This window comes from Pelophylax lessonae, assembly GCF_965119305.1.
Source record: "Pelophylax lessonae genome assembly, chromosome: 9".
NCBI classification, from domain to species: Eukaryota; Metazoa; Chordata; class Amphibia; order Anura; family Ranidae; genus Pelophylax; species Pelophylax lessonae.
Window position 1 is genome coordinate 125,420,962 of NC_138776.1, and position 12,444 is coordinate 125,433,405.

At 42.5% G+C, this 12,444-nt stretch overlaps 1 protein-coding gene across 2 annotated transcripts in view; it reads left to right on the plus strand.

Moving 5' to 3' along the window:
* STAMBPL1 (STAM binding protein like 1) overlaps positions 1–12,444 on the plus strand; it is an 83,341-nt gene that overhangs the window by 46,239 nt on the left and 24,658 nt on the right. For both annotated transcript variants that reach the window (XM_082268173.1, XM_082268174.1), the window contains exons 2-4: positions 6,853–7,070; positions 7,160–7,235; positions 10,791–10,886. In XM_082268173.1, coding sequence (XP_082124299.1) covers positions 6,868–7,070; positions 7,160–7,235; positions 10,791–10,886 — 375 coding nt within the window. In that variant the 5' untranslated portion in view covers positions 6,853–6,867. The remainder of the gene's footprint in view (positions 1–6,852; positions 7,071–7,159; positions 7,236–10,790; positions 10,887–12,444) is intronic.

The following is a 12,444-nucleotide window of genomic DNA, read 5'->3' on the forward strand; positions in this document are numbered from 1 at the left end:
TTCTAGGGAAAGAAGTCCAAGTCCATTCAGACAATGCTACAGCAGTAGCTTACCTGATTCATCAGGGGGGGACCAGATCAAGCTCTCTGCTAAAATTAGCTCAGGAGACACTGAGCTGGGCAGAAAAGAGTAATTTCCCTTTCAGCCATGTACATAAAAGGGAAGGACAACTGGGAAGCGGACTTCCTCAGTCGTCATCACATCAAACAGGCAGAATGGGAACTGAACCCCATAATTTTTCAACGCCTAGTCCAAAAATTTGGTCAGCCAGAAGTGGACATGTTTGCCACTCGGCAGAACCGAAAAGTAGAACAGTTCTTTTCTCTGACAAAGCAGAGGGGTATGCTGGGCCTGGATGCTCTAGCACAGCCTTGGCCCTTCAGGCTAGCCTATGCCTTTCCCCCACAGAATCTAATTGCGAGAGTTCTGCAGAAACTCAGCGGATGGCCGCAACTACGCCTCATCCTGGTCACACCTGGGTGGCCAAAAAGAACGTGGTTTGCAACCCTGGTATCCCTGTCAGTGACAGCACCATGGAAACTACCAGAAGTTCCAGACCTGTTACTACAAGGACCTTTGATTCACCCCAGACCGCAGTTCTTTCAGTTAACAGCCTGGGTAGTGAACGCCAAATCTTAAAAGAAAAAGGATGCTCAGACAGAGTCATTGAGACCCTCCTTTCAAGTAGAAAGCCAGTAACTAGAAAAATTTATTCCAAAATCTGGAAAACATTCTGTACTTGGCAGAGTCAGAAGAAGGATTCCTCTGCCTCAATCCCGATGATCCTGGATTTTTTACCCTTAAAGTACAGGTAGCGGCACTTTCTGTTTTTTTAGACAAAAGTCTGGCCAAAGAACCTTTAATTAAAAGGTTTCTGTTAGCCCGGGGAAGAGTATCTCCAATTAACAGAACTAATGTTCCAGTTTGGAACCTAACGCTAGTACTAGAGACATTATCTAGTGAAGCATTTGAACCTTTGAACAAAATTAGTTTAAACATTTTGTCAATCAAGTTAACTTTTCTGTTGGCAATCACCACAGCCAGGAGAGTGGGAGATTTACAAAGCTTATCCATAAAGGAACCCTTTATGCGAATTCTCCAAGACAGGGTGATTCTTAAACCAGACCCACTGTACCTACCCAAGGTAGTGTCTTCCTTTCATAGGAATAAAGAGATGGTTCTCCCATCTTTCTGTGAAAAACCTAAATGTGCAAAAGAACGAAAATTCCATTGCATAGATGTAAGAAGGTGTCTTCTAGCATATTTAGAAAGAACCAAGGGCTTTAGAAGATCTAGCCACCCATTGGTTCTACATTCTGGACCAAGGAGGGGATTACAAGCATCAAAACCCTCAATCTCTAGGTGGATTAAACAAGCCATTAGTATGTCATATAAGGTGTCAGGTACCCCCACACCAACAAATCTAAAGGCACATTCCACAAGGGGCATGGCAACTTCCTGGGCCGAAAAAGCCGGAGCATCCTGGGAGCAGATCCGCCATGCAGCCACCTGGTCCAGCCAAGATACCTTCCTAAAGCACTATCGTGTGGAAGTCCTGTCACAACAAGACCTTGCCTTTGGCAGAAAGGTTTTACAGGCAGTGGTCCCGCCCTAAGGTAGGCCAGTATGGATTCCTTTATTATCCTCTCATATGTAGGCCGTCCTGGAAGGATGAAAGGAGAAAACTTACCTTTAGTATACTGGTAACGGCCTTTCTCTTAATCCTTCCAGGACGGCCGGCCTACTTCCCGCCCAAGATGGTGGTGAGTTAAAAAATGTATATATATGTATATGTATATATGTGTAGCTGTATGTTATTGAATAACTGTATCCCTTGAAAGTTCGGTTGGAAAGGTACTTTTCTATTACTGAAGCTCAGGGATGGGTGGGACCCTTTTAACAGCTGCAAATTAGTTGTGTTTCCTGTGAGGCGGAGCCACAATCTCTCATATGTAGGCCGTCCTGGAAGGATTAAGAGAAAGGCCGTTACCAGTATACGAACGGTAAGTTTTTTTGTGTGCTTTCTGTGTTTCATAAATATTAAGCTTAGAATAGTTTAAATCATTCGTGAACAGGAAGTAAAGGGTGCACGGTTCTGTGTTTAGTAGATACAGTACATTTGGCTTTGCACACCTGGGCAGTGCAATTTATCCCTATTAATTTTTTGCAAAACCTCCAGGTCTGCCTTTAACCACTTGCCGACTGCCTAACGCCGATCTACGTCGGCAGTCAGCCCCTCACAGGCAAAGTGACGTAGGGCTACGTCACTAGCTTGTGAGGGTCTAGGGAGCGAGCGCACGCCCCCGGAGGCGCGCTCCCGCGTGGTCACGGACCCCCCCGCGCGTGTGACCAGCGGACCCGATGTCCGCCGGTCACTCGGCGATCGGCGGGGGAGAGGGAGAATGTCAGGCAGCTTGTGTAAACAAGCCACCTGTCATTCTCCTCGCTGTAAAGACACTGATCAAACAGATCTAGTATGTAGATCCGTTGATCAGTGTCCTTACAGCTCAAGCCACAGCCAATCACAGTAGAAAGCACGCCCCTAGGGATACACACAGCCCCTCCCTCCCAAATAAAGTTAACCCCTTCACAACCAGTGTATTTTTACAGTAACCCCAAAAGTGTCACAAATGTCAGTCAAGGGTCCAATCTGTCTGCCCCAATGTCGCAGTACCGCAAAAAAAATCGCAGATCGCCGCCATTACGCGTTAAAAAAAAAAAACAACAAAAATGACAAAAATCTTTCCCTTTGTTAGTAAACGCGATAACTTTTGCGCAAACCAATCAAAATACACTTTTTGCGATTTTTTTTTTTTACCAAACATATGTAGCATAAAACAAATTGGCCGAAAATTTTAAAAAATTTTGATTTTTACTTTTTTTTTTTGGGGGAATTTCATATAAAAAATGTGAAAAATATTGTTATTTTTGCAAAATTGACGGTCTTTTTTTGTTTATAGCGCGTGATCAAAAAATCGCACAGGTGATCAAATACCACCAAAAGAAAGCTCTGTTTGTGGGAAAAAAAGGACGTCAAATTCGTTTAGGTACAGCGTCGCACGACCGCGCAATTGTCCGTTAAAGTCACGCAGTGCCGAATCGCAAAATACCCCCTGGTCAGGAAGGGGGTAAAATCTTCCGGGGCTTAAGTGGTTAACAAGTCTAGTCAAAGCTTTTCTTGTAGATTGAGATCTCCACTCTGACTTGGCCATTCGACCATAACCAAAATGTTTTTTTTAAGCCAATTTTGTGTTGTTATGGGTTTATGCTTAGAAGAGTTGTCTTGCTTGAAAACAGTCTCCTTCCTGGGACTGCGTCTGGTTTCTTGTGCCTGTCTTTGTGGAGCTGTAATTATGCTTTTAGTACTGATTTCTACAATAAAGTTTCTGGCTCTCTAGCTAGATAAAAGTGTGGTAATCTGTCTGTTTCTATAAATAAACCAAGACCAGCACCTACTGTGGGAGAGAAGTTTGGGGTAAATGTGAGCAGATCAGTCTGGAGCGGTGGTTCAAATTTGTTAATTGGCTCTTGTTGCTGTCGGCCTAATCCAGTGACGAGGTGGCCGGACCAAGCCACTGTGTGTGTCTGTAGACTGTAGACATGCACAGCCTGGCTGGAGATCTAGGTTGCATGTCTTCCCCCATAGCAAGCGTTTTCTTATGAGGGCGGATGGAGGAAAGCAGACAGCCCTGGAGAGGGACCCCAGAATAGGAGGTTCAGGGCTTCTCTGGGCAAAACCATTACACAGAGCTGGTAAGTATAACTTGTTTGTTATTAACCACTTGCCGACTGCGCTAGAGCCAAATGACTGCTACAATGCGGCTGGCTAGTTCTGGGAGGCCGTCCTATGCTGCTGGGTGTGGGCACCGTGCTCTGTGATTAATGTGCTGCTGGGTGTGGGCACCGTGCTCTTTGATTAATGTCTGGAGGACTGCTGATCACAGATTGAGGTAAAGAGCCAATCAGCAGCTCTTTACCATGTGATCAGCTATGTTCAATCCTAGCTGATCACAAATCTAAATAGAAGCTGGTTATCGACACTCCTTTCCTCCTGCTGACAGCAGGAGGAGAGAAGAGAGCTGATAACCGGCTTCTCTAAAAGGGACATGTACACTGGTAATCAGAGCACTGATTTTCAGTGCCCACCAGTGCTGCCAATCTGTGCCCATCAGTGCTGCCAATCTGTACCTACTCACCAGTCTGTACCTACCTATCAGTGCTGCCTCATCAGTGCCCATCCATGCTCACCAGTGCAGCCTATCAGTGCCCATCAGTGCTGCCTCATCCGCGAACATCAATGAAGGAGAAAAATTATCTGCAAAATTTTATAACAAACTATGAAATTTTTTTTTTTTTTTCTAAACATTTTTGGCCTTTTTTCGTATGTTTAGCAAAAAATAAAAAGCCTAGTGGTGATTAAATACCATTTATTTGTGTGAAAAAAATGTTTTCACACAGTGTTGCATGACCACGCAATTGTCATTCAAAGTGCAACAGTGCTGAAAGCTGAAAATTGGCCTGGGCTGGAAGGGGGTGAAAATGCCCAGTAGGCAAGTGGTTAAAAAAAAAAATGTAACCTTTACAATTACTTTAATGATATATGTAACTATACCCCGAGGGATATTTAGTGTCTTTGACATTTCCTTGTATCTATCCCCTAATTCGAACTTTTCAACTACCTTTTTAAGGAGTGGCTAGGAGTGTTCTTTTATCTTTAGAGTATGCCAAAATGCTGACTCAGCAGATGTTGGGACTTTCAGATACACAGGCAAATACAAACCACTTGAATACACAGGTATAGATATTTTTTGCATAGTTACATTGGTCTGGTTTGACCCAGTGTAAGTAGGCATATTTCATACATGGCCTTTCCCTGTGGAAACTAGGAATCACTGTAGTAGACACTGCTACTACAGTAATCGCTGATAGCTTCTGCGTTCATGTTGAGTTGGCTGCCCTGCATGAATGAGGTCACTCACTCAGCATGGAGGCCATTCAGAGAACACTTGAGCATTGGAAGTGGAGATTGGGATGTCACTGCACCGCCTTTCCACTTTGTCCAATCGGTACCAGTAGGACATATTATTATATCAGTTATCGGCAGGAACGTGGGGGAACGCAGTTCCCGCACATCCAGCACTGAATGTGTGTAATGACAAGGGATGCTGGGGTGTGCTGGAGGGTCTATTGATGCTGATTGCTGGGGGGATCTATTGTTATTGTGTTATATCTATTGTTGCTGGGGAGGCCTATGGTTGCTGGGGGCTCTTTTGTTGCTTGGGAATCAATGGTTGCTGGGAGGGATCTACAGGTGAGGGAAGGGTCTACTGTTGCTCACTTGTGGAGGTATTATTCATGCTGGCTGCCAGGAGATCTATCGTTTCTGGTGGGGTCTTTGGTTGTTGAAATTCATCTTTTTTTGCTGGGGGACTATATTGTTGTGAGGGGTCTATTTTTGCTAAAGAAGTGTATTGTAGTTGTTGGGAGCTTCTATTGTTGCTGCTGGGAGTCTATAGTTGCCAGGGTGGATTATTGTTTGGGGGGGGGGGGTCTATTGTTGCTGGGCATACTAGAGTATTGCTGGGTGTGGGTGGTCTAGTGTTACTGAGAAATTGTATTGTAGTTGCTGGGAGATCCGTCGTTGCTGCTGGGGGGTATATGGTTGCTGGTCAGCTCTATTGTTGCTGGGGGATCTATTGTTGCTGGGGGATCTATTGTTGCCGGGGGATCTATTGTTTCTGAAGTGATCCATTGTTTCTAGGGGGGGTTATTGTTGCTGATTTCAGGGGATTTGTTTTTCTTGTTATCATTTACACACTTCATACAAATTAGTTAGCACCACAAAACGATACTTTGGTTGTGTATTCCTTAAATATTCACATTACAAAAAGGTGGCCACTGCCCCCACCTATAACTGGTCGTTGCAGCAAGGAGCACTGGAAGGGCAACGTATGTCAAACAAATACAAAGAGATTTCCAAGCTCAAAGGTACTAACCAGCCAGCAAATGTGTGCAACTAAACCCCTGTCCTTTAACGCATATTGCTAGACAGGTCAATTCAGTTGATCACTGGCTGGTTGGTAAGTTTAAGCTTGGAAATCTCTTTATATTTATTTGGCATACGTCACCATTCCAGTGCTCCTTGCTACAAAGACAAATTATAGGTTGGGGCAGTGGCCACTTTTTTGTATTTTGAATATATTAGTCAGGCAACACACTTACATTCTTGTTCTGGATGTTCAGTGTGCCCCTGTTCCTTTTTAAGAAGGGGTGGACTCATTCCAGGCTCACCTGTCCCCTACTGCTCCATTATAAATGCATGTGCTTCCATTGTAGAGACTCACTGAAGTTAGCAACTGCAGAAAATTGGTTGCTTTGACGTGCTTATGCATGTATTTGCAAATGTGTGCAACTAAACCCCTCATTTTGTAAAAGGGACAGTACTGAGAGGTGGGTAGGGGGGAAGGAACTAGGGGCACTGCTCAGAGGTGGGTAGGGGGCGGAGACAGGGGGTGACTCAGAAGTTGGGAGTACCTGCACCTATTCTCTGATACAAAAGCCCTGTAAATCGAAATATACTGTACAGTAGATAAGATAATAATATTATAAGTGCTCCTTAAAATCTCATCATCGCCACACCCTTCTTAGTGCACATGTCAGAAAAAGAAAATGATTGATGAACATAGAACAGTGACTATGTTAGGCTTAAAAAGGCCAAGGGTTTTGTGTTGCGATTGAACAGCTTTGTGGGATTTGGAGAGATGGTTTGTAGTAGTGTCCACTAACCAGTAACATGGGTGGCATATGTAGCTTTAAAGCACCTAATTTATATATGTTTTATTTTGGGTGCAGAAAAAACTTGTAGCTATGCCGGATCACACAGATGTATCTCTAAGCCCAGAGGAGCGAGTTCGGGCCCTCAGCAAGCTAGGCTGTAATATCACCATCAATGAAGACATCACGCCCAGGCGCTACTTTCGGTCTGGAGTGGAGATGGAAAGAATGGCCTCTGTGTACTTGGATGAAGGAAATCTTGAAAATGCCTTTGTTCTCTACAACAAGTTTATAATGTAAGGAGTCCAGTCATGTTCTGGTTTAAACGTGTCCTCAGCCACCACCAATTAATGTAAGCCATGAGATGTCTGTTGTTTGGTTGCAGGCTGTTTGTTGAGAAGCTGCCTCACCATCGAGACTACCAGCAATGTGAAATCCCAGAAAAACAAGATATATTAAAGGTTAGTTTGAATTACCTATATTCTTAATTGTTTTTCTTCATAAAAAACAAATAATTCTCCATCCATAAATATCAATGGGACACAGATGGGAAAAAGAAATCCTAAGGCTAGTTTCACACGGGTGTTCTCCGTGGTCTGAATCTACCTGCTCAGCAGGGGATCTCCCCACAGAGTAGGCAGATGAAAGGTCTGTGTCCGCTTTGCAGAGAGGACCCGGACACAGCCCCACTGTTCTCTATTGGGCTATCAGATGGAAACAGAGCCTGCCAGTTTCTATCTGATTGTCATCAGATCTGCTGTTTGGGGCGGACAGGATTGGATGCCAGGGGGTGGATGTGTCCGCTGACATCCACCACTTTGTAGAGAGCTACAGTCCGGTCCATAAATATTGGGACATCGACACAATTCTAATCTTTTTGGATCTATACACCACCACAATGGATTTGAAATGAAACAAACAAGATGTGCTTTAACTGCAGACTTTCAGCTTTAATGTGAGGGTATTTACATCCAAATCAGGTGAACGATGTAAGAATTGCAACAGTTTGTATATGTGCCTCCCACTTTTTAAGGGACCAAAAGTAATGGGACAGATTAACAATCATAAATCAAACTTTCACTTTTTAATACTTGGTTGCAAATCCTTTGCCTGAAGTCTGGAACGTATAGACATCACCACCAGACGCTGGGTTTCATCCCTGGTGATGCTCTGCCAGGCCTCTACTGCAACTGTCTTCAGTTCCTGCTTGTTCTTGGGGCATTTTACCTTCAGTTTTGTCTTCAGCAAGTGAAATGCATGCTCAATCGGATTCAGGTCAGGTGATTGACTTGGCCATTGCATAACATGCCACTTCTTTCCCTTAAAAAACTCTTTGGTTGCTTTCGCAGTATGCTTAGGGTCATTGTCCATCTTCACTGTGAAGCGCCGTCCAATGAGTTCTGAAGCATTTGACTGAATACGAGCAGATAATAATGCTTGAAACACTTCAGAATTCATCCTGAGGCTTTTGTCAGCAGTCACATCATCAATAAATACAAGAGAACCAGTTCCATTGGCAGCCATACATGCCCACGCCATGACACTACCACCACCATGCTTCACTGATGAGGTGGTATGCTTTGGATAATGAGCAGTTCCTTTCCTTCTCCATACTCTTCTCTTCCCATCACTCTGGTACAAGTTGATCTTGGTCTCATCTGTCCATAGGATGTTGTTCCAGAACTGTGAAGGCTTTTTTAGATGATGTTTGGCAAACTCTAATCTGGCCTTCCTGTTTTTGAGGCTCACCAATGGTTTACATCTTGTGGTGAACCCTCTGTATTCACTCACTTCACTGGTGAAGTCTTCTCTTGATTGTTGACTTTGACACACATACACCTACCTCCTGGAGAGTGTTCTTGATCTGGCCAACTGTTGTGAAGGGTGTTTTCTTCACCAGGGAAAGAATTCTTCGGTCATCAACCACAGTTGTTTTCCGTGATCTTCTGGGTCTTTTGGTGTTGCTGAGCTCACCGGTGTGTTCTTCTTTTTAACCACTTTACCACCGGAGGATTTTGCTGTCTTCCGTCCAGGCCACTTTTTGCGATTCGGCGCTGTGCGACTTCAACTGACAATTGCGCGGTCGTGCGACGCCGTACCCAAACGAAATTTACGTCCTTTTTTTCCCACAAACAGAGCTTTCTTTTGGTGATATTTGATCACCTGTGCGATTTTTACTTTTTGCGCTATAAACAAAAAAAGAGCGTTTATTTTGAAAAAATAACAATATTTTTAACATTTTTTTATATGAAATTCCCCCCCAAAAAAGATGTAAAAACCAATTTTTTTAAAAATTTTTGGCCAATTTGTTTTATGCTACATATGTTTGGTAAAAAAAATCGCAATAAGCGTATTTTGATTGGTTTGCGCAAAAGTTATTGCGTTTACTAACAAAGGGAAAGATTTCTGTCATTTTTGGTGTTTTTTTTTTAACGCGTAATGGCGGCGATCTGCGATTTTTTTTTTTGCGGGACTGCGACATTGCGGCGGACAGATCGGACCCTTGACTGACATTTTTGACACTTTTGGGGGTATCAGTGACATTACTGCAGTAATCAGTGCTATAAATATGCACTGTTACTGTAAAAATGACACTGGCAGGGAAGGGGTTAATTTTATTGGAGAGGGAGGGGTTAATGTATGCCTGGTGCTTACTGACGTGTAGGGGGGGAGGTGACTGTGTGAGTCATGGACAGATCGGATGTCCAGCTATGCTGAACAGTCCGATCTGTCACTCCCTGTCACTATGGAGATCCGCCCGCTGTGTTTACACACAGCGGGCGGATCTCTAGACTCGATCCCCGACGATCGGGTAAGAGCAGCGGCGATCGCCGCTGCTCCTCTCCTGGCCCGACTCCCGCTGTGAATGAAAACAGCGGGAGCGAGCCTCCGGCGGCGCGCAAGCGCCGCCCAGAAGGGGGAGTGTCCAACGACGTTAATACTACGTCGCTGGACGATAACGAACCACTCTGCCGCAGTAGTATTACTGTGAGCGGTTGTAGAGTGGTTAAGGATGTTCCAAACTGTTGATTTGGCCATACCTAATGTTTTTGCTATCTCTCTGATGGGTTTGTTTTGTTTTTTCAGCCTAATGATGGCTTGCTTCACTGATAGTGACAGCTCTTTGGATCTCATATTGAGAGTTGACAGCAACAGATTCCAAATGCAAATAGCACACTTGAAATTAACTCTGGACCTTTTATCTGCTCCTTGTAAATGGGATAATGAGGGAATAACAAACACCTGGCCATGGAACAGCTGAGTAGCCAATTGTCCTATTACTTTTGGTCCCCTAAAAAGTGGGAGGCACATATACAAACTGTTGTAATTCCTACAGCTTTCACCTGATTTGGATGTAATGGGATGTAAATACCCTCAAATTAAAGCTGAAAGTCTGCAGTTAAAGCACATCTTGTTTGTTTCATTTCAAATCCATTGTGGTGGTGTATCAAGCAAAAAAGATTGGAATTGGGTCGATGTCCCAATATTTATGGACCTGACTGTATGTATGGTAAATCGGGTCCCCCTGAAAAACTGACAGATGGACCTGATTGGCCAGCCATGTGAAACCAGCCTTACTCTTTCCAAAATAAAGAAAAAAAGATATGACTTTGGATCTAATTTTAAATAATTATTAATAATGGGTGTTATCTGCACGTTGCTCTTGCATCATTGGGCACGTCTACCCTGTAACACGGAGATGGAGGTTAGATTGTAGCGGTTAGCAAAGCTGTAACATATGTTACCATCTATGGGGGTCAATGCAGTTACAACAGTTGAACATTCTGTATGGCTGTATTGATTGTAAGCCTATCCATTTATGTGGGCCCCTGTAGTTTTCCTTTAAACACAATCATGAATGTCAGAGTTTTGATGCAAATACAAATATTCAGAGAAAATGTGTGGTAAATTTTTCAATCGGCAGTTGGTGAAATTATTATTATTATTATTTACATTTTATTTTTTAAAATGTTGTTTTTTTTTGTTTTTTTTTCATCTGTGTTTTCCTCTTGCAGAAATTAAAAGAGATTGCATTTCCAAGAACAGATGATCTTAAGAAAGATCTTTTGAAAAAATATAACTTAGAATACCAAGAATATATGCAAGGCATAGTAAGTGCTGTAGAATATTACTACTGTTTTTCTCTTCATTAGTGTTTTATTGTATATTTGTTACCTTGTAGTGGCAGTTATTTATGGCACATTACTGTAGGTGTATAGTAGAAGTTATAAATGTTCAATAAATGTTATTAAATCTTTGCAAATGAAAACAAAATGACATTGATAAGTTTGATAGTCTTCCTACTAGCACATGCACAGTGAAAGCTATATTTATGGCATGCCTCTGGTGACAACTGTCACAGTTACCTTCTGTCAGCTCACAGGCAAACTGTAAAAACATCAAATGAGTTGTGTCGTAGCTGACTATATATGCAGCACCAAAAAAAATGCAAATCTAAATAGAGGCTAAAATAGCGCCATCTTTGGCTGCAAATGGAAAGGAGTGTTTAGTTCTGCATCTTTATTTTTAGCCATGTGACTCAGCTGAAAGTAACTGTCACTTTTTTTAAACAAATCCCTTTTATCCTGGTGTTTTACCTTTTGTGAATTGATCCTATTGCGGAAAAGGGTACATTTTTTTCACTAGTCTTGGTGTCTTCTCCTAAAGTAGAGAGTGAGCAATTAAAATAATACTATTATTATTATTATTATTTTTTTTTCCTTCAAATTTTCACATATTTGTAGAGAAATCGGACTACACTCCGACAAGGATTGGTCTTGCCCACTTTGGACCTCCTTAATCGGGGGTGTAAAAAGTCTTAAAGGTGACCAATGCCTTTACAAATCATCGGCTTCTGTTTGTCGATTTGATTTTCTCCTTTATTCCAGTGGGGCCATTTGAAACTCTCTAGGCCTTGTTCACCTAGGATTTTTTTATTCCAGTCAGCGTGCCCTTTGGTTTTCATCAGCTTTCTAATAGTCAGCCATCTTTTTACATTTGATCCCCACGGTCATGAGTAGAAAATCAGTGGAATTTGTTTTCAGTGGCCACACTTCCTTTGAGTCATTGTAAGCTTTAGTTGAACATACCGTTCATGTCATATTCACTTTCATTGAAAACACAGCCCATGTGAACTACTAATCAGAAAATGCAGCCTGCTTCTGACATAAGCAATTATGGCTGCCCCTTCTTACGTTTTATACAGTGAACCTGGAAAGTATTCACAGCGCTTCACTTTTTCCACATTTTGTTATGTTACAGCCTTATTCCAAAATAGATTAAATTCATTATTTTCCTCAGAATTCTACAAACAATACACCATAATGACAACGAGAAAGAAGTTTGTTTGAAATCTTTTCAAATTTATTAAAAATAAAAAACAAAAAAAAATCACATGTACATAAGTATTCACAGCCTTTACAATGACACTCAAAATTGAGCTCAAGTGCATCCTGCTTCCACTGATTGTCCTTTGAGATGTTTCTACAACTTGGTTGGAGTCCACCTGTGGTAAACAAGTTTATTGGCCATGATTTGGAAAGGCACACACCTGTCTACATAAGGTCCCATAGTTGACAGTGCATGTCAGAACACAAACCAAGCCATGAAGTCCAAGGAATTTTCTTTAGACCCCTGAGACAGGATTGTATTAAGGCACAGATCTGGGGA